Source organism: Astatotilapia calliptera, chromosome 16, assembly GCF_964374335.1.
Source record: "Astatotilapia calliptera chromosome 16, fAstCal68.1, whole genome shotgun sequence".
NCBI lineage: Eukaryota > Metazoa > Chordata > Actinopteri > Cichliformes > Cichlidae > Astatotilapia > Astatotilapia calliptera.
This window is the reverse complement of record NC_137437.1, coordinates 17,771,098-17,792,817: the sequence shown is the minus strand read 5'-3', so window position 1 is coordinate 17,792,817 and position 21,720 is coordinate 17,771,098. Positions and strand designations below refer to the sequence as shown.

The 21,720-nt window shown below is 38.2% G+C and overlaps 2 protein-coding genes across 3 annotated transcripts; one reads left to right on the top strand and one right to left on the bottom strand.

The window, feature by feature from the left end:
• Positions 1-903: 903 nt before the first annotated feature.
• Positions 904-12,926, bottom strand: LOC113017332 (nectin-4-like). 2 transcript variants are annotated; one of them, XR_013902256.1, is made up of 8 exons: positions 12,829-12,926; positions 11,210-11,551; positions 10,790-11,092; positions 9,359-9,452; positions 4,349-4,503; positions 3,889-3,985; positions 2,935-3,029; positions 904-2,775 (listed from the first exon to the last, which is right to left on the bottom strand). XR_013902256.1 is itself a non-coding variant. In XM_026160489.2 (7 exons), the coding sequence occupies exons 1-7, from the start codon at positions 12,902-12,904 to the stop codon at positions 3,014-3,016; spliced, it is 1,083 nt and encodes a 360-aa protein (XP_026016274.1). In that variant the 5' UTR covers positions 12,905-12,926; the 3' UTR covers positions 904-3,013. The 2 variants fall into 2 exon arrangements, 1 of the variants encoding a protein (XP_026016274.1); XM_026160489.2 differs by having other exon boundaries at positions 904-3,029.
• A 5,220-nt stretch (positions 12,927-18,146) lies between these two features.
• Positions 18,147-20,082, top strand: LOC113034396 (uncharacterized). Its single transcript, XM_080290981.1, has 5 exons — positions 18,147-18,827; positions 18,939-19,007; positions 19,101-19,195; positions 19,611-19,737; positions 19,898-20,082. The coding sequence occupies exons 1-4, from the start codon at positions 18,756-18,758 to the stop codon at positions 19,717-19,719; spliced, it is 345 nt and encodes a 114-aa protein (XP_080147107.1). The 5' UTR covers positions 18,147-18,755; the 3' UTR covers positions 19,720-19,737; positions 19,898-20,082.
• Positions 20,083-21,720: the final 1,638 nt, after the last annotated feature.

Genomic DNA, 21,720 nt, shown 5'->3' with positions numbered 1-21,720 from the left:
AAGGTTCACTGCAAGATCCAAGTCATTCATAAGGCTCAAGAACAGAAAGGTTAGATTGGACAAAAAAAAAAAAAAAAGCCAGCCCACTTCTTGAAAATCATTCTTTGGACAGATAAAGCCAAGATCAACCTCTACCACAGTGTCAGCAAGAAAAAGTATGGAGAAGATATGGAACATTCTCATGATCCAAAGCATACCACATCTTGGGAGTGTAAGGCTGCCAGTGGCACTAGGACACTAGTGTTTATTGACCATGTGACACAGGACAAGCAACCAAATTAATTCTGAAGGGTAAAGAGCCATACAGCCAAAGCAACAGCCAAGCAGGAGTTTAATAAAGCACAGAAGTGCTTAAACCGAATTGAGCATTCACTTCCCTTGTTGAAGAAAAAACTTTGGACAGAAAGGCCCACAAACAAACAGCACCTGAAAGCCGCTGCAGTAAAGGCCTGGCAGGGCATTAAAAAAATTGGAAACTCAGGTTGTGATGTCCATGAGTTAAAGGCTTCAAGCTGTCATTGCCAGCAAAGGGTTTTCAACCAAGTATTAGTAATGAACATTTCATTTTCAGTTATTTAATTTGTCCAATTACTTTTTAGCCCCTGAAATGAAGGAATAAAATGCTTTAGTTCCTCACATTTTATGCAATCTTTCTGTTCAACCCACTGAATTAAAACTGAAAGTCTGCAATTTCAATGCATCTGAGGTGTGTTATTTAACATTCATTATGTGTTAATGTACAGAACCAAATTAAAAAACAAACAAACCTGTGCCTCTGTCCAGATATTTATGGACGTAATTGTACTACACACCATGATGAAATATGACAAGTTTTCAACTAACAGATCTTTGGAAATCACCTTATCGTTGCAAAAAAAGAAGAAAAAAAGAATGAGAAAAACATTTTAAAAACGTATATGTATGCAGGTTTATTTAACTTTTAAGACAAATAAAAAAACAAATCAATTTACAATGCAGACCAAAGACCATGTTTTAGTTATTTAATCTTTTACGCAAAGCTGCCACATTTGAGACACCAGAGTATGTTATACTATCACTACCATATACCAAAGTGGTTCTCAGAAATTTTCTGCTATGCCCCGTCTTACAAAGTTGATCCCAGGAAGTCATTAACAATCAGTAAGGTGCAAGTCCTGTAGTTAAAGGGCAACATTAACACATAACCAGACTGTTGGCTGTTTATTGACATTCACAAAAGTAACAAGTAACAAACAAAGAATCAAAAAAAATATATCAGTTTATTTTAATTTCACCTCAGTTTGTCCCCAGGTAATCCATGCTTTTATAACAGTGTCTTTGTGAAGCCACCAGTAAGTAATACCTCATAATTTTAATGTGTAAAGATATGATGCCAAAGGGAAGAGATTTTTACTGGGTTTCACTTTTTTGACAGGTTTTAAAGAGCCAAATGTGCCTTGGCTGTTTTGTTGCATGCTAAATTCAGGCTTCAGGATAGGTTAAGGCTTTTCATATAGCTGTGATGGCTAAGGTTGTGGAAAGGTCAAATGTAACAAATAACTATTAGTGTAAAAATAAAAACAATGCTGTCTACACTTCAGTAACAAGAGAAAAATAGCTCAAGGTGTACAGTTAAAATACATATACAAGTGCATCGAATGCTAAGAAGGATTAAGATAGCTAAATATGTTTTAGTAAAAAATATGGAGGTACAAAAAATACTTACTTCTAAATACTTATTTACTTACAAAATCTAAACACTGATTTAGCAACAATGACTTGATTGGTCAGATACTGGTCAAAAGTCATGCTCCTCAGAAAAAAAATTTGGTATCTCTATCATTCACTGCAGTAAAAGTTCGTACCTAAAACAGATGTGCAAAAGTTCCACTAGGAAATCAACAGGTCTGTGAAAACAACATGAAATAAGGGAAACAAAACCTTTCCTTTCTAGCTAAACTCTCCCGGAAAATGTTCAGACTTAATGTTTCTTATAGATGGTTAAATGAAAAAATTTAAGCAGGATAAGACCTTTGATTTTAATTCAGTGTGCCCCAGAGCAGCTGTGGCTACAATGTAGCTTGCCATCACCAGTGTGTGAATGTGTGAATGACTGAATGTAGTGTAAAGCACTTTGGGGTCCTTAGGCATTAAGTAAAGCGCTATACAAATACAAGCCATTTACCATTTAATTTAAAAAAAAAAAAACCCTAAAATAATAAATCTGGCAAAATGGAGGATCTTTTATCTGTATAAAAAAGTCCCTGATGAGTGATTGAGATTCCTTTTTTTTTTTTTAAATAAAAAGGACAAAGGCAGGGCTGCATAGTTATAAAATTATATACTAGTGATACTGGTTGAAATTACAGAGCAAGTGTTTGCACCCTCAGCTTTGGTTGCTCGGTAGTAATTATACACCAGACAGACAGATTACTGCATTCAAGGTGTTGTCTGGTGTGAGTGTTTGTACTGTCTGCGAGCTGTTTTGAACCCAATGTCTGCGTGGGCTTTCGTGGTGTACTGCTGATGAACAGGCTGTGTGTCTAAACTTGTGCTGGTACTGTACATTTTAAACCTAAAAATATACAATTAACATTGTTACCCTTCATGAAGGGTAGTAATAATAAGTAGATGGGGAAAAACAAAAACAGCTGTAACCACATTAATATAACTGCTATCAACAGCCAACTGCAGATGAAAGCACTTCAAACTGTTGGTGGAAACAGTATGGATCCCAAATACTGCTTAAGTTGTTCATGACAACAGGAACAGGCAGTAAAAGCCACATCCAAAATGCTGTGGCAGTGGGAGTGACATGCAAGGAGAGTGGGAGTCAGTTACCAATGTTTTGCGTGTATTTATGCAATTACTGCAATTTTAAAGTAAGACAAAAACATTTATAAACCTGAATCACAAAATAAAAGGGATTCGCGGGTAGGAAATGTTACCAAATACCTCCATCTATTCATCTGTATGTTTACCAGTTGACTGTGGAATGACACGTTGGTGGAGGCATCGGTCCAGATGTTGTCCCTTATTTGCTCCCACAGCTGTTAGAGGAAGCCGGGGCAGAACACTAATTTAAAATTGCATTTAATTTCAACTGAACATGAAGAGACTTTCAGTTTATCTGCTAATGAATGTTTAATATTATAAAACTATTATAATTATAAACGTTTAATATCCTAGACAATAGTAATGGAAAAATTATTATTTTAACTTCTCAGCTGCTTTAAATTGTTTCCTCAAGAAAAGCATATTTAATAAAATGCCTTTTGCATAACTAAAACTATAAATATACCTCAGATAATAGAGTTTTACATTAAATTCAAGTAAAACTAATCACAACCAAGGCAAGAGAGACTCAACTCCCAATAATAATGTCATTTATATAGATCATCAACTAATAAACTACCTGTGGTATTGCAACATACTTTTTTAATAGAACGAATTATGAAATATGTTGCTTTAAGAAGTACTCAGCCCTTGATAATGCTGCAAACAGCTAGTTTGCAATGTGTCTTTCAATAGCAGCTTAGTTACAGCCTATTGTGGTATGTGGGCCATGTGTAAGCACATTGTGTGGGCCAGATCTGGGCCATACCAAGTTTGCTATGTGGGACACTTCTGTAAAAGCTTCTGAGGAAATTATCCAATTTGAGACCCTCAAAACGGATGTTTGATTTTGAATTGTGCAAAAAAATAAAAGAAAAAAAGAAAGAAAGACATTTATATTGTTTTCCAGCCCCTTGAATTAAACCTGAGTCTGGACTGTACCTGCATTTGATTTTTTACCCTTTTCTACTTACCAAAGATTACTAGACCCAGTTGTCCATTATGTCCATATACTGTTATATCAGAATGACTACATATTATACCACATATTAGCTATGTTATTGTTCAAAGTACCTTTTAAAACGTCCAGATTTATAAAAGTACCATGCTGCAGCCCCAACATTCAGGGAAAGCAAAACAAGAAATAATGCCCAGGCAACACGGCTTGTTCCTGCAGGGGCACAAGAAGAAACAATATCATGGGAAAGAAATTAAATATTGTTCTTTCTCACTTCCTTAACATTTAGTTTTATATTTCACATTCAAAACTTCCTTGTATTTTCAAGTTTTAACGTACAAAAATAAATTAGATGAACTTGATATGACCCTGAAAAAAGCTTTCACAAGCTAGGACACGCTCTGAGATTCTGTCAGTGAGGCAGAATAACATGTATTAATAACATGTGTTGCACTGGGTGAAGCATCCGACAACCATTCATCAACATGCAACATGACACAACATCCACAAAAGCTCAGATCTAAAAAACAGAAACAAAAGATAGATTTGAACAAACTGTAAAAGCTAAGACTTCACCTGATGTCACATGCACATAGAGCTGACCGTGTTTACTTCCATATGCGTTAGATGCTTCACACTGATAGAGTCCATTTAGATCAGACGTCAGGCTGAGCAGTTGTAGGTTTGCACCGTCTACTTTGACAGCAGACTCCAGCAAAGACTGGCCAGATCTAGAAAAACACGAATGAGACTCAACATGAAATGTACAGAGAGAGCAGAAAACTGTTGTACCAAAAGTCGAATACATTTCAGTTATAAGCTCTTTGTTATAGATCTTTACTTGCTCACACTAAGATTTTGTATAAAAAAAATAAGAGTAAATGGCACTTTTCATGTTAATTTCTGCTTTTTTGAAGAAAATCTTGTGTGAGTAAGGTTTCATGCCACTGTATTTTGTGCATATCAGCAGAGCCCTGCTAAATCTGTTCAAACTACATCAGTCTACACATTTGTCTTCAATGATTGATGATTCAATGATTTGGGAGCATTGATTGAAGCATTCAATGTAATGCAGCTAAACAACATCAATTTCAGATATTAGATGATAAAAGATTCAGTTTCACCACATCTGATTCTCATTTATCTCACCTGATTAACACTAGCATAATGATCTTGCTCTCTCAAGTATTGAAAAAAAATATAGCCACTTAAGATTAAAAAAATATAACTTGAAAATATTTAAAGCACTGCATTGGCCAGGGATTTCTCACATTTATTGGAGCATCAGTGAACTACAGAGAGAGAAGCCAAAGATCGCTGAGTGACACTGGTGCGGTTTAATATGAAAAGAGTTTATAAGTATGTGAAAAAAAATCATGTTATTTGTAATTCCACTTTTGTTTTATGAACATAGTGAATTTCTTACCTACAATTACATTTAAAAATGTCCCAACTTTAAGTATGAACATCATACATCACGAAAACAGCTTTCCCTGAAGACCAGGCATTTCTATAGTTCAGAAGCACCTGATAAAATTATTTGTTTAGTTGCTATTTTTTGGAAAGCATCATCCATATATCGACCGACACATCACCTATGGGTATGTGTATTGTTAGATTCTAATATTATTTTATGCCATGTTATACCCCGAATTAAAGATTGTGAATTATTATGTAGTTTTAGTTTGCATTATTCTCCTGAATTAGAAGAAGCTGATAACTATTACATTAGTTAAACTGATTTGCATTACGTTAAATTGCTGACTTGTTGTGAATGAATGATATTGTTTTATGATGCATTATATTGCTGAGTTATAAGAAATACTGTTCGCAGAAGGTTATTGTCTAATTTGTCTGAGTAGAAGAGAACAGAGAGTGCTGGAGTTTTCTGCCCCATTTCAGCAGGAGCAGATAAACAGGGAGCCAAGGTCGTAGCTCAGGCGCTGTGTGAGAGAGAGCATGTGAATGTTTAGGCTTTTTATGATAAGGTGGAGGCACCAGAGGCTATAAGAGTTTGAGCAATGCTCCACCATTTTGAGATTTTGAGGCTGTCTGCATCAGTGTCCATCTCCCACGCGTGTGTTCATTAAAATCATCGTTTGACTCAACCCGGCCGGACCAGTGTTGTTATTGTGGTTTTTTCTCTTGTCTCCATCCCCAATATTTTGAACCTTAACAGTATAAAAGTATAGTAAAAATGCAAGGCAGGGTGTCTGTACTGCTGTGATTGGCTGAAAAGCCAAGAAGACAAATGAATCATCAATGCTCACAGCTGATCTTCTTGAGAGCCTCTTTACCATCTGCCTTTCTACATCTAGTAGCAATAAAGGGCATGCTGAAGCAGTTTTCATTACTTTTGAAGAGTCTACCTAACAGATGCAGCAGGTAAATGTAATGCTTTAAGCATTTTGTGTTGCTGTGTTTATGTTTTGTTTTTAATGCAATTTTTGACTGTTTTGCTTTTCCATTACTTTAAGTGGGAACACAGAAGCTGGGAACAATTCTTGCCTTTGTCACTGGAGCTAATACTCTTCCACCAGTTAGCTTCTCTCCACAACTTACCATTTAGGTTTTTTTTTACCAACACCAATCCAGGAACCATGTGTAAACTACCTCATGAATCCTCATATCATGAACAAATTAAATGGTCTTGGGTTGCTTGGCTGCTATTACTTCAACAAAGAATTCTACACCCAACCCTAACATGAGATAATCATCTGTTGAATAAGATTTTTTTTCTTTTTTTTTTAAAATTAGGCGACTTTATGAATTTTACACTCTAGTTGTTGAAAACTTTTAGCAAGGTAACATGGTCGCAGTCTTGTTACCTTTGTTGCCCAACACCAATATAGCCCTGGTTTTGAATCCAAAAACTTGGACTTATAAAGATCTAACTAAACACAAAAACCTTTTAACTATTTGGAAGCAATATCTAAAAACAGTAAAAGGCTAATGTGTGTGTGTGTTAGTCCCCATAGGGAAATTGCTCCTCTGCATTTAACCCATTCACCCAGTGAAGCAGTGGGCAGCCACCAATGCAGCGCCCGGGGAGCAGTGTGTAGGGACGGTACCTTGCTCAGGGGTACCTCAGGGTAACCGTTCAGTGGAGTCGAACCCCCGACATTCCAATCATGGGGCCACCACTCCACCTACTGAACTATCCCTGCCTTAATGTAATTGTCTGGACATTGTAACAACAATTAAATAGAGCTCTTATGCAAAATTCTAGTTTATCCTCACATTTAGACTTTATGTGTTTAAAATCTCACTGTAGGGTTTGGTATAACCTTTGTATGCTTAGGTGAAGTGTGTGTGTGTGTGTGTGTGTGTGTGTGTGTGTGTGTGTGTGTGTGTGTGTGTGTGTGTGTGTGTGTGTCAGTATGACGTCGTAAGGAAAACTGCTTAGCTAGGTGCAATGATGTTTCATTATGTTATCTGCTAACTGTTTTGCTCAGAAGGATGAATCTCAGAGCCAGCGCCAGGGGCTTCCTGGGAAAAGATAGTGGGAGTAGCTTTTAGGTCTTCATCCACAGGCCGTGGGACCTAAAGATACAGAGAGTTGTGTGTGGAGGGGTAAAAGAGAAGCATCCGAAGGGCAGAGCAGGCATGACTGTGAACTGTGATGTTTGATGTGTGTGTTGGCTCTCCTGCCCAGAAATAAATAGCTCTTTCCGTGTTGCAGACTTTATTCCACTTTATTCCATTTTGCAAAATTCCACAACAATACTGACTCACTGTTGGTATATGTATTAAATAGCAATATTTAAGTCCATCTAATTTTCTTTGGACACATGGGCAGCATCTCTGTATTCCCATTCACACATGGAAAATCCAACATCCAATTAGAGTCATCATGTATGTGCTCTAGCGGTCAAGACAATGGCATTACTGAAGACACCAGTGTTACAGTATTAACCTGAAGTGACCTCCCTATAACTTCAAAGTAGTTCAGAGTTAAACCATCTAAAAGTTACATTATCAACCACATTATATATGTACTATACACAAATGAACTGGGTTTATATAGTTTATACAACGATATCAATTAAAGAGGAAAGTGAGGCCACATAGGCAATTTATGGAAAAGCAGCACACTTGATGGTCTCTCAAATGTAATCCCTGTTCATACAAATAAAGGTGGATCAGTTACACGTATAACTGAAAGTCTTATCTTTTCTCTGGCTATTGGCTAAAAGATCAGAAAAATAAAATCTCAATAGCCGAATCTTGATAGCATCTGCAAGAGCTTGCCAAAAAAAACAGTACCTAAAATACTGGTATGAATGACGTTAATGTCAAAAGGTGATGTCGCTATCAATAAATCATCTCCTTGGGTTCCCCTCCAGTTGCTCTTCAGTTTCTGGGATAACACCAATGGGATAGAAGTATGCATGCAAAATAGCTGCAGGTTCAGGTAACTGTCTGTTCTTTTTTTTTCCTTTTTTTAAAATTTTCTTTATTTTTTGCTCAGACACATGAAAAATTAGAGGGAACATTGATCGTGGGACAGAAATAAAGTGAGTAAAAAAACTACCTAAATGCATTTAGAATATATTTAGAACTATAAATTAAATTATCTTAGCAATTATTGGTTTTTTTAATGTCATAATTCCAACCCTCCTCCTTTATCCAGGCTTGGTACCGGTGTTCTGACAAACCATTCTATTTTGGCAAAACGTCCTACTGTAAGTAGTTTATGCACATTTCTCCTGTGACAGAGTAATTCCAGCACAAATATAAGTAGGTATGACAGTTTGCCACTTAACTTTGCCCATCAGAGTATGCTTGTAGCTCATATTCATAAAGCCAGGATGGTTTGCACTTAATTTTACCCTTTAAGTATGCTTGTAGGTCACATTCACAAAGGTAGCATGATTTGGCACGTAATTTTGCCCATCAGTCGCTAAGTTGGCAACACTGTTCATAAGGACAAAGACATGAGCTCACCGGTCCTCTGGCCAGGTCAGCTAACAATAACACAACTTTCCATGGTACCTTATCATTAAGAATCAGAAACTTTATTGTCATTGTCATGAGAACAACGAAATTAAGAATGGTCCCCGATCATTGCATCATCCCTAGCAATATCAAAATATAAATAAAACAATAAAATTCAATAAATAAAATAAGAAAAGAATGACCTCATAAACTTTTTAAAACAGCACCAGTTCTTTACTTTCTAAAAGGATTGCATTAATAGAAAAATGGCTCCTTTCTCTGTCATATGCGTGGGCATACATTTTCTAAATCCATGTTATGGATGTTATTTTCTTAACAAACTGAACATGAGGAACATTATGCTTCTGAGAGAAAGTGAGGTGGAGGATTTTTTTAGGGTATTAAATCACTGAGCAATTAAGTTTAACTGGCTGACCTTTTGATCAGATCGCAGATTATGTGCTTAAAGTACTCACACTGAGCTTTCATCTGATATCATAGTCTGCAGTTTATTTTGCAAAATTCACTGCCAGCACTACAAAAAGAGTTTTTACCCACATGTGTACATGTGCCTCTAAATATAAGTCTCTTTCTCTCTCAGCATTTAAATGAATATTTCAACCGAAACCATTACTAAAACTGCTTTACCTGATCCAGGTGAATTTTGCATTTGGGTTAGCTTCTGTCACACACTCAAACGAATCCTCTGAAATTGCTGAAATTTTCACTTCTGTAGGAGAAACTGCAAAAATCAAAGAAAAAAAAAACAAAAAAAAACTGTAAACCCCAAACTAAGGAAATACTAATCATGTCAAAATAATGTTTCATAAATGTTTGAACCCTGTCACGTCAGGCAAAACCACAAATCTTGATTTTCATTCAGTTTCAAAGATTAATCCTTTCAAACACAGTCAAAGGTGTCACCGGCTCACGTACAGTCACTTTATACTAAAAACAAAATATTAGGTTTCTTGATCTTTTGGGGAATTCCACCAGAAACAGAACACCACAGTTATATAACATCACTAAAAAAAAAAAAGAGCACACAATACTTCAAAACAGCCTCAGTTAATTTTACTTATAGTTTGACATATAAATTGCTTGTTTGATAATACCCATGTTTATATTATATATATATATATAATGTTCTTCCTCTACCCCCCTGCAATTTTTGCACAAGTCGAGGAGCGTGTCAGGTTACATTTCACTGTTTTATACTTGTATAACTATGCATGTGACAAATAAAGAACCTTGAACCTAGGGGAACTGCACAGATTTTCTCACTGGAAAGAGAATGATGCTAATTGAACTCATCATCTAGCTTGAGAAGACAGCTTTTACTTAGTGACATGGTGTTTTGTCATGCAGGAACCAGTAGGACATAACCTCAGGCCACAAACTCTGCAGGACAGGCTGAATATCTGAAATAGTAGTTTATTGGTACTGAGAGGTGAAGGTCTGCAGAGAGAGCAACTAAAATTACGGAACAACTGACAAAAAGTGACATACATTATATTAATAATGTATCTAATAAGAATGCATGTATAGAACCACATTGCACACAAATATTCCAGTATTGTAGTACCAGTCACTGAGGAAACAGACTTGTGTCTGGACTCAACGCCAATAGTTTCATCTCACTGGAATAACTACTGTGGTTTGACTTCATTGTATTTTTTTGGTTACATGATTTCATCTTTTGCAATAGTGGTGTAACAACACCCTTTATACGAGTCTAAATGTCGCCACTTAGTCTTTCTGGTTTTTGAGGAAATCTCTCCGTCTGCTGTGACAACCTAACATTAAGAGACTTAACGCAGAGGCAAAGTCATGCCAGCAGGGATAAGGTTGCAACTGCAAATGCAACCCCCCCCCCGCTAAAACCTTCTCCTGAACAAAGACAGAAATATGAGAACGTTTATGTCTGTTTTTGTATAAAACAGGCTGAGATTGATCCTGGGTGTGTTGGTGTACTTTATTAATGATTTCATTAAACTGTTAAAATTCTTAAATGAACAGTGATTAAAAAAAAAAAAAGAAGAGGAAAAATAATAAACTCCATGAACAGCTGATACTCACAGTAGACCTGTATGGTGAAGGCCAGGGTTTCTTCTGCAGACAGGGAGTCACCACTGATAACACACTGGACCTGGTAACCATTAATCTCTCTCGTAGGAACACCAAACAATGAGCTGACTGTGGTAGTCGTACCGTTGTCATACTGGGTGGAGTTTGTTGTCGTCCTCACTTTGTCTCCCAAAGCACCAGTGAGCCACCTCACCTCTGCAGGAGGCTTCGATCCAGCAGCCGTGCAGGTAGCAAATAAAACCTCTTCTGTGCCCAAAGTGGGAAGATTGTCCATCACACTTGTGAAAGGAGGCACTAGGAGAGTTACAGCACACAAATAAGTTGACATGTAAGCATGACAGTAAAAGTAACTCTATCTACATCGGTTATACAAACACCTAGAATATCTTAAAACACATTTCATTTGTATACCGAGCAGGTTTAGAGGAATCTCAATCTTCTGATTTCCACTTGGAAACAGGGTGAAGATGCACGTGTAGCTGCCTTCATCCTTCAGGGCAACATTGGATAACTGGAGAGTTCCATTTTTGTTGTTAAAATTCCCGACATATTTAAATCGATCATCACGTCCATTGACAAACTGGAGTCCATTTCTGGGTTGGATAGTAATAAAATTGTCATTATGAGGGTTTTTTCTAGTCTTCCTTTGCCAGGTAATCTGTGTCAGGTCATCATTGGTGTCAGTGACATGACACGGTAAGATGGCCGTACCTCCTTGAACCGCTGTCACACTTCCACCAGTCACCTTTAGAGCTGTAAAGAGCATGAAACACTAAGATCAAACCTCAGCTTAAAGATAAGAGACAAGAGAGGAGATGCTTTACACAGATTTAAAGTTACAGCTAAAGCAGTTAATTAGAAGTAGTCTAACATAAATGTAAATGCTGTAATTTGATTATTTTAATAAACCATATAACTTGGATGGATTCGATGCTGGCGTGACCACAGTGCACGTCTGATTTACACAGATTTAAAATTACAGCTCCAAGTCCATCTAGGATAAATTGTTCAAAACCCAAGCAAAAACTCTCAGAGCATAGTGTCTGATTTGGTTATTTGGCCTGTACAGAACCATTTGGAGCCATGGGTGTGGCTTCCTGGTTTTTACCTAAAATGGGACACTCAGCTACAATGCGTCCAGGCTTCATACAATAAAAACACATTTTTCCAAGTTCAATATAGAAGAACTAGAAACGTTGGTACGGCCACTTCCTTTAGCATCAGGATGAGATATTTGTCACTAGTGCGGACTTAATGGGTGTCAGGGTATTTCATACATTATTCCAAATCAAGCACCATGGTGACAACTCAAAACAGTCACTTTATTCAGTCTTGCAAAGTTGCCTGCCTCCAACAGCTCTTTTGTACTAGCAAACAAAAGGAACAAAAGAAAAAACACTAGCAAAACAGTTTTAGTAACTGTAGGCCACAAAGCACAATATAATTACAATACAACAAACCACAGTACAGTAAAGACAATTAAAACTCAAAATACCATTTACCACACAAAATGTGACCGACATAAACACAACTGCACAATTACAAAACTCAGACAAATCAAAGTAAAAATAACCTGTTGGGTAATCGTTGGGTAATTGCTCCAAAATACACTCTGAAAATCTAAAGCATACGCAAGAATCCATGTGCTACCAACTACTACTGACTTGTTTTGCCTTATTAATCTAAAACCTTCCAGGTTCCTACCTATCTGTAAAGTCTGGCTTCAATTGAATTTATTCAGCTGAAGACAAACTTGTCTTATATAATCAGCATTCGCCGAAAAAATGTGAACAAAATATAAAAGTTTTTGAACTTTTCACTTTTTACTTTATAAAAAGCGTTACTGCTGTTTCGGTTTAAATTTAACTTTGTCATACCTGGTTTTTCATTTCTAGTCTGTTTTCCCTTCACTCACGTTATCTAGTCCCACATTTTTCGCTGTTAGATTTTTACAGCCTTCAGTTGTAACATCTGCCAGATTATCTCCCTTCAGCTGCAGCCTATCGAAGTATGGAAAACAAACTACGTACCGTCAGCTTCTCTGGCAAATAGAAGCGCAGATATTAGCAACAAACGACAAGTTATCAGGGGAAAATAGCGTTGCATGACTTCTCGCTGTAATTGCCAATGAAAAAACAGAAAAATCCACTCGCTCTGCTTACTGCGGTCAAGTGAGCCCTCACTTACGAAGTCACAGTCAAGCTAGCCGCCCCGCCAGCCGCACCTAAAATGTGGTTGCACTACTCTTACGCATATTACGGTACAGGTGCCGACTGGCTTAGAAACGAAGTGTTTTCTGTCCTGACACTATTTTACTTCACAATCCACTCCCAGTTTTGGTTTATCTCCACTTTCCCCCCTGTGATCCACAGCCCAAATTACTGTATGATTCAGAGAAAATTAACAATAAAATTTGCCCAATTTACTCTACTGTACTCTTAATATTCTCATCTTTGAGCTCAGATTACAGGAAAACTGTAAGAGGTGACACAGATATTTCACTGGATTCTGACTCTGGGTGACCCCCACTCTTCACACTGTCATCCACAGCAAAAATTACTGTACGGTTTTTGAGAAAATTGATAGTAAAATCTTCCCATTTTGCTTTACTGTACTCTACATATTGACATCTTTGAGCTCAGATTACAGGAAAACTATAAGAGGTGACGCAGATATCTCACTGGATTATGACTCTGGGTGACCCCCACTCTGCACCCTGTGATCCACAGCCAAATATACTGTACGGTTTCTGAGATTGCTGTGTTGACAGAGTATGATAAAGGCTAAGAAAATATACTGCCTAAAATAATATCAAATTTATACAACAAATTACAAAATTGCCACATCTGCTGTTATTGCCATGTGTTAGAGCATTATTTAGTCATAGAAAATACATATCATTGTAATATCATCAGTAAAAGAAATACTCCCACTATGTAAGACATGTTTTTAAATTCAGTTAATAAATATTGTATCAAGTCCATACAGATGTTTAAAGACATAATGCAAAGCATGTTTGTTTCTTATTGCTTACAAATGTGTTTGCCTTTAACATAATTTACATTTCATTTATACATTTTCACAGACGAAACAATAAAAGAGGTTTCCTGAACTGTTCTTGATGGCCCAAATTTTGAATCCTTTTGAGGGTGATGCATTATCCAAGAAAGTGGGAAATTTGTTCATTGATCTCTGACCCTAGCTGACTATGACGCCTCCTAATTCTGCTTCCAGCCTTGCTGATTAATTTGTTCTTCCTTTTGGCATCCCTGTCACTGATGCTGTCACCAGTTGTACACAGCATCTCTGTTTGTCCACCAGTCTAATCTGTAATTCAGGTGAACCCAGAATTACATGTATCTTAAGATAAGATAAGATAAGATAAGATAAGATAAGATAAGATAAGATAAGATAAGATAAGATAAGATAAGATAAGATAAGATAAGATAGAACTTTATTAATCCCTCGGGTGGGTTCCTCTGGGAAATTCGACTTCCAAAAAAAGCACAGCAACGACCGAAGTTACAGTTACAGAATTGTTATATATATATATACACACAAACACACACATATATAAATACAGAGACAAATATAAATAAAATATACAAAGGGGATAAATAGAATAAATAGGAATAAAAAATAAAAATACAAGTGAATTGCACATTTCAAGTATTGAGTCTATTGCACTGTTGACTATTTACAAAAAGTATTGCACAAGGTATTGCACAGTGAGGTGAAGAGGCACTACAGCTTAGTTGTTCCCTCCTTTGTCCTCCTGTTTCCCCTCCCTCTCCCCTCCAGAGAGGAGTTAAACAGTCTGATGGCGTGTGGGACAAAGGAGTTTTTAAGTCTGTTAGTTCTTGTCTTGGGGAGAAGCAACCTGTCACTGAACAGACTCTTCTGATTGTTTATGGCCGTGTGCAGAGGATGCCCAGCATTGTTCATAATGTCCAGCAGTTTCTTTAATGTCCTTTTCTCTGCCACTGTCACCAGAGTGTCCAGCTTCATGCCGACCACAGAGCTAGCCCTCCTGATCAGTTTCTCCAGCCTGGATGAGTCCCTCTTTGCTGTGCTGCTCCCCCAGCACACCACAGCATAGAAAAGTACTCCAGCAACCACTGACTGGTAAAACATCCTCAGGAGCTTCCTGCAGATGTTAAAAGACCTCAGCCTCCTGAGGAAGTACAGTCGGCTTTGGGCTTTTTTATACAGGTGCTCTGTGTTGCATGACCAGTCCAGTTTATTGTCCACCCACAGCCCGAGGTACTTGTACTTGTTGACCACCTCCACCTCCTCCCCCTCTATCTGAACCGGCAGTGGACCTTCTCTGGACCTCCCGAAGTCCACAACCAGTTCCTTAGTCTTTAAGGTGTTGAGTTGCAGGTGGTTTGTGTGACTCCATGCGACAAAGTTCCTCACCAGACTTCTGTACTCCTCTTCCTGATCATCCCAGATACACCCCATGATGGCCGTGTCATCTGCAAACTTCTGAATGTGGCATAATTCAGAGTTGTAGCAGAAGTCAGAGGTGTACAGGGTGAAGAGAAGAGGGGACAGCACAGTTCCCTGTGGTGCTCCTGTGCTGCTGACCACAGTGTCAGACGTGATGTCCTTCAGCCTGACGTACTGTGGTCTGTCGGTGAGGTAGTTGGATATCCAAGCCACCAGGCAGGGGTCCACCTCCATCCTGTTCAGTTTTTCCTGAAGCATACAGGGCCGGATGGTATTAAAGGCACTGGAAAAGTCAAGAAACAGGATCCTGACCGTGCCTTTTCCCCCATCCAGGTGTGAGTGGGCTCTGTGTAGGAGGTACAGGATGGCATCCTCCACTCCGACACCCGCCTTGTATGCAAACTGTAGTGGGTCCTGGGCATGTTGTACCTGTGGTCGGAGGAGGTTGAGGAAGAGCCGCTCTAGAGTCTTCATAAGATGTGACGTCAGTGCCACCGGTCGGAAGTCATTCAGCTCATTGGGCCGGTTCTTTTTGGGGACCGGGACAATGCAGGATGTCTTCCATAGGGCGGGCACTCTCCCCAGTCGCAGACTGAGGTTGAAGACTCGTTGTAGCGGCTCCCCAAGTTCAGCAGCACACGCCTCTTTGTAATGTTTCAAAAAATATACACTATATGTTGATGGGCATTGTCACACTTTTCTTTCCTTTATAAGTAAGAATCTCTATGGTTTTAATGACAATTCATATACAGATTGTGGAGGACATTTAATTCAACATTCAAAAAAGTTCCTCATCAGCAGACTATAGTACAATTTCAGCCCACCGTTAATAAACCCATCCAATGCAGGGTTATCAGAGAAATTATGCAAATGTTATGTTTTCATGTACTGGTAATCTATTTATCATTTATCATGATTCCTGCTCTGATGATTACTTTCTTCTACTTCTGTAATTTTAATAGATAAAGGATGTTGAACATTAAGCTCCAAACAGGATGAGTGAGGAAGACCACAGAGGAGAATCATGGATGTAGTAAAAGAATGCATGCAACCGTTTTTTTTTTCATGGTGGAGGAGCAACTTCTGATACTATCTTAAAGAAAAAACACATCAAATTGAAGAGTAAAAATAATGACAACAATATGTCTACATTTTTTTTATTAATTCCTTAAAGTAAATGCAGTCTTGTCATGGTCAGAGTTGCCCACTCATATTTAACTAATTCAAATACAATTACTGCATATCAATGCTTATGTTCTAATAAAAGGCATTGTTTAATACTTCTTCCATGACAACCCAAATAAATCAATGAGAGGGAAACGGGAAGATTAGTAATCAGGCAAGGTTTACTGTTCATTTACCATTCCCTGATAACAGTAAGCTTAACAAAAGAAAAATGTTGGGGACGAGAACCGGGCGGCTGAGCCAGATCAAAGACATTACTAAAACAAAAAGACGCCAACAGCTTCCCTAAAGTGGAAATAAAATAATATGCAAAACAAAAGGCCTGTCTACCTGCTTGACACATACAGTGGGGCAAAAAAGTATTTAGTCAGCCACCGATTGTGCAAGTTCCCCCACCTAAAATGATGACAGAGGTCAGTAATTTGCACCAGAGGTACACTTCAACTGTGAGAGACAGAATGTGAAAAAAAAAGTCCATGAATCCACATGGTAGAATTTGTAAAGAATTTATTCGTAAATCAGCCTGGAAAATAAGTATTTGGTCAATAACAAAAATACAACTCAATACTTTGTAACATAACCTTTGTTGGCAATAACAGAGGTCAAACGTTTACTATAGGTCTTTACCAGGTTTGCACACACAGTAGCTGGTATTTTGGCCCATTCCTCCATGCTGATCTTCTCGAGAGCAGTGATGTTTTGGGGCTGTCGCCGAGCAACACGGACTTTCAACTCCCGCCACAGATTTTCTATGGGGTTGAGGTCTGGAGACTGGCTAGGCCACTCCAGGACTTTCAAATGCTTCTTACGGAGCCACTCCTTTGTTGCCCGGGCGGTGTGTTTTGGATCATTGTCATGTTGGAAGACCCAGCCTCGTTTCATCTTCAAAGTTCTCACTGATGGATGCAACTCAGTATTCTTCTTCCTCCAAACACGACGAGTTGAGTTTATACCAAAAAGTTCTGCTTTGGTTTCATCTGACCACATGACATTCTCCCAATCCTCTGCTGTATCATCCATGTGCTCTCTGGCAAACTTCAGACGGGCCTGGACATGCACTGGCTTCAGCAGCGGAACACGTCTGGCACTGCGGGATTTGATTCCCTGCCGTTGTAGTGTGTTACTGATGGTGACCTTTGTTACTTTGGTCCCAGCTCTCTGCAGGTCATTCACCAGGTCCCCCCGTGTGGTTCTGGGATCTTTGCTCACCGTTCTCATGATCATTTTGACCCCACGGGATGAGATCTTGCGTGGAGCCCCAGATCGAGGGAGATTATCAGTGGTCTTGTATGTCTTCCATTTTCTGATGATTGCTCCCACAGTTGATTTTTTCACACCAAGCTGCTTGCCTATTGTAGATTCACTCTTCCCAGTCTGGTGCAGGTCTACAATACTTTTCCTGGTGTCCTTCGAAAGCTCTTTGGTCTTGGCCATGGCGGAGTTTGGAGTCTGACTGTTTGAGGCTGTGGACAGGTGTCTTTTATACAGATGATGAGTTCAAACAGGTGCCATTCATACAGGTAACGAGTGGGGGACAGAAAAGCTTCGTACAGAAGACGTTACAGGTCTGTGAGAGCCAGAGATTTTCCTTGTTTGAGGTGACCAAATACTTATTTTCCACCCTGATTTACGAATAAATTCTTTACAAATCCTACCATGTGGATTCATGGATTTTTTTTCACATTCTGTCTCTCACAGTTGAAGTGTACCTCTGGAGCAAATTACTGACTTCTGTCATCATTTTAGGTGGGGGAACTTGCACAATCGGTGGCTGACTAAATACTTATTTGAGTTAGATTTAAAACCGTTGTAATTGATTACAATGAATGTTCTCATAAGAAGAATTATTTGAATTTAGTTACTATTGTCTTGTTGAAACACAGGTCGCATATTTGTGGAAACAACAGGAAACGGAAGTTGTTGTTTCTGTGGTCCCATCTCAGATTAGAGGTAACAACTTTGTCATACGTCACAGTGAGTTCCTGACCCTTAGACCACACAGCTGGCTTGTTGGAGAGGTATGTAAACTAGTTATTTAAAAAAAAAAAGTACTGCATAAGGTTAACGTTAAAGCTGGTGCAGGACATTAGTTTTTCCCTACACATTCAGTAAGTACTACTTTAGATCGACATTCCAGGCATATCCTCATGACTGAATACTGAGTATACGTAAGTTAAAAAAATCTTTATTAAACTTTGTATTCCAAAACTTTATCATGTTTACAAAGTAATAAAAGGTTATTTATTATACTCCTCAGGTCATTGAAAGTCTCCTGCACCACTGGGCCATTCGGCTAAATCAGGGGAATAATATCTACATTATGAACCACTACACGAGCGGTGTGATCCTCTATGGAGAGAGAGAACTAATCAGGAGACAAAGCTTGTCCAAGGTAAAAAAATTTTTTTATATATTCTAGAATTAATTTTTTAAAAGTTCATTAATATCTCGAAATGGAAAAGGTATTGTTGCAAATTTGTAATTAATTCCTAATATGTCACAGGTGAACTTTGACAACTACAGAGCCGTTTTATCCTTTGTGAACATTGGAAATATACACTGGAAGTTTCTGGTTAGTATGAGCAGCATTTCTGTGAAAACAGTTTGTTTCAATAACACATTATTGAAAATTTATGTACTTTTTAAATTTATATATCTATCGCAGTACATAAATGCAGATGACAGCTGTCTGTATTTGGTCGATCCTTCAAGAAACTCTTTGGAGCAGGAAGAGTCTGACCGTGCAGCCAAAAGATTCTGGTAATTATGCGTTATTACATGTATATAATAACATGAAGTATTAGAGAAGTGACAGGAGGACTTAGGAGGTCTTTTTCTAAAGGTGAACGTATGGTTGTAGATTAAAGTTTAATAAAATCTGTGGTTATCAGTTCTTTAAAGAATTTAAAAAAAAAATTCAAAATTACACACATATGTAATTTTAAATAATAAAAAAACCACTGACAGTGTTTAAGCAGTGATACATTTGAGACAGTTAACATTTGTAGATTTAAAAGAACATGTTAATAAGTTTGATACTTCATCTAACATAATGTAGAGCACAGGGCTTTCTGACACACCATTAAAAACAGTGATATGTACTATATGTGTCTTTTTCTGTGTGACTTTTATCTTTCATTTGTATATAAATGTGATGTATGTTATGTTCACAAAGTGAATACTTCAAAATGAGGAGGACATGCTACAACAAAACAGACTGGGTGAATGTGAGACTTCGAGGAGGAGTACTGACACATCCATTTCAACGGGATGGTTCTAGCTGAGGAGTAATGGTCATCATGGTATGGTACCACAGTAACGCAATAATATTTTTCTGTGAAATTAGATAAGAAGATGGGGTGGGGGAAGTTAAAATAACCTTAAAAGGTTAAATTGTGTAAACAGGAAGTGTAACATTTGCAGATGTTTTCAATTAATTGTTTTTGGTTTTTTTTATTTCAGATGGTCAAAGTAGTAATGGAAGCATTCCCAAATAAACCAGAAATGACATTTTTGACGACAAAAAAAGAGATGGCCCAGGCACGAAGGACATTTGCACAGACAATACTTGAGGCCTCCGGTGTGTAATATCTTCTTCAAATGGACATATTTATTTGTGTTAAACTGATGAACACTAACATATGTATATATATATATATATTTTACACCAGTCTTTACGGTAGCGCCTTTTCGCTTTATGTGCCGATTGAAAGCCTATACCCGCGCACACGTGCGCGCGCGCGAACAGTCGCACGCACATGCGCGCACACAAATTACAATGAAACAGCCCGATACAGTCAATACAATTATGGAAATGTCAGAAATTCATTAAAAATCATCCTAAGTAGTTGATGTCCAACTTTCAACACATCCCTCCTCTGGGACACCTACTGTACCTGTGTGCCAAGTTTCATCCAGATTTACTGTAGAATTCCTCAGAAATTAAAGGAAACTTATATTCAACGCAATCAGCCAATACAATAGAATTATGTCAATTTTCAGAAATTCATTAAAAATCATCCTGAGTAGTTGATGTCCAACTTTCAACACATCCCTCCTCTGGGACACCTACTGTACCTGTGTGCCAAGTTTCATCCAGATTTACTGTAGAATTCCTCAGAAATTAAAGGACATTTATATTCAATCTAATACAGCCAATACACTACAATTATGGAAATTTCAGAAATTCATTAAAAATCATCCTTAGTACTTGAAGTCCAACTTTCAACACATCCCTCCTCCGGGAAACCTGCTGTACGTCTGGGCCAAGTTTCAGCCAGATTTACTGTAATATTCTTCAGAAATTGCAGGGAACTTATGTTCAGTTCAAGAAAGGCTGAAAGACGACCACCACTGAACAAGACACACAAGCTGAAACGTCAAGACTGGGCCAAGAAATATCTCAGGACTGGTTTTTCTAAGGTTTTATGGACTGATGAAATGAGAGTGAGTCTTGATGGGCCAGATGGATGGGCCCGTGGCTGGATTGGTAAAGGGCAGAGAGCTCCAGTCTGACTCAGACGCCAGCAAGGTGGAGGTGGAGTACTGGTTTGGGCTGGTATCATCAAAGATGAGCTTGTGGGGCCTTTTCGGGTTGAGGATGGAGTCAAGCTCAACTCCCAGTCCTACTGCCAGTTCCTGGAAGACACCTTCTTCAAGCAGTGGTACGGGAAGAAGTCTGCATCCTTCAAGAAAACATGATTTTCATGCAGGACAATGCTCCATCACACGCGTCCAAGTACTCCACAGTGTGGCTGGCAAGAAAGGGTATAAAAGAAGAAAAACTAATGACATGGCCTCCTTGTTCACCTGATCTGAACCCCATTGAGAACCTGTGGTCCATCATCAAATGTGAGATTTACAAGGAGGGAAAACAGTACACCTCTCTGAACAGTGTCTGGGAGGCTGTGGTTGCTGCTGCACGCAATGTTGATGGTGAACAGATCAAAACACTGACAGAATCCATGGATGGCAGGCTTTTGAGTGTCCTTGCAAAGAAAGGTGGCTATATTGGTCGCTGATTTGTTTTTGAATGTCAGAAATGTATATTTGTGAATGTGGAGATGTTATATTGGTTTCACTGGTAAAAATCAATAATTGAAATGGGTATATATTTGTTTTTTGTTAAGTTGCCTAATAATTATGCACAGTAATAGTCACCTGCACACACAGATATCCCCCTAAAATAGCTAAAACTAAAAACAAACTAAAAACTACTTCCAAAAACATTCAGCTTTGATATTAATGAGTTTTTTGGGTTCATTGAGAACATGGTTGTTGTTCAA

Bases quoted from the DNA above. Each gene is read 5' to 3' on its own strand.
- LOC113034396 (XM_080290981.1), top strand. From the start codon at position 18,756: ATGAACCACTACACGAGCGGTGTGATCCTCTATGGAGAGAGAGAACTA. The intron at 18,828-18,938 runs GTAAAAAAATTT...AATATGTCACAG, and splicing joins GGAGACAAAGCTTGTCCAAG to GTGAACTTTGACAACTACAG. The intron at 19,196-19,610 runs GTAATTATGCGT...ATGTTCACAAAG, and splicing joins CGTGCAGCCAAAAGATTCTG to TGAATACTTCAAAATGAGGA.
- LOC113017332 (XM_026160489.2), bottom strand. From the start codon at position 12,904: ATGCAACGCTATTTTCCCCTGATAACTTGTCGTTTGTTGCTAATATCT. The intron at 11,093-11,209 runs GTATACAAATGA...TAACTCTCCTAG, and splicing joins GATTCCTCTAAACCTGCTCG to TGCCTCCTTTCACAAGTGTG. The intron at 4,504-9,358 runs GTAAAGCAGTTT...GTGTTTTTCTAG, and splicing joins GCAAAATTCACCTGGATCAG to ATCTGGCCAGTCTTTGCTGG.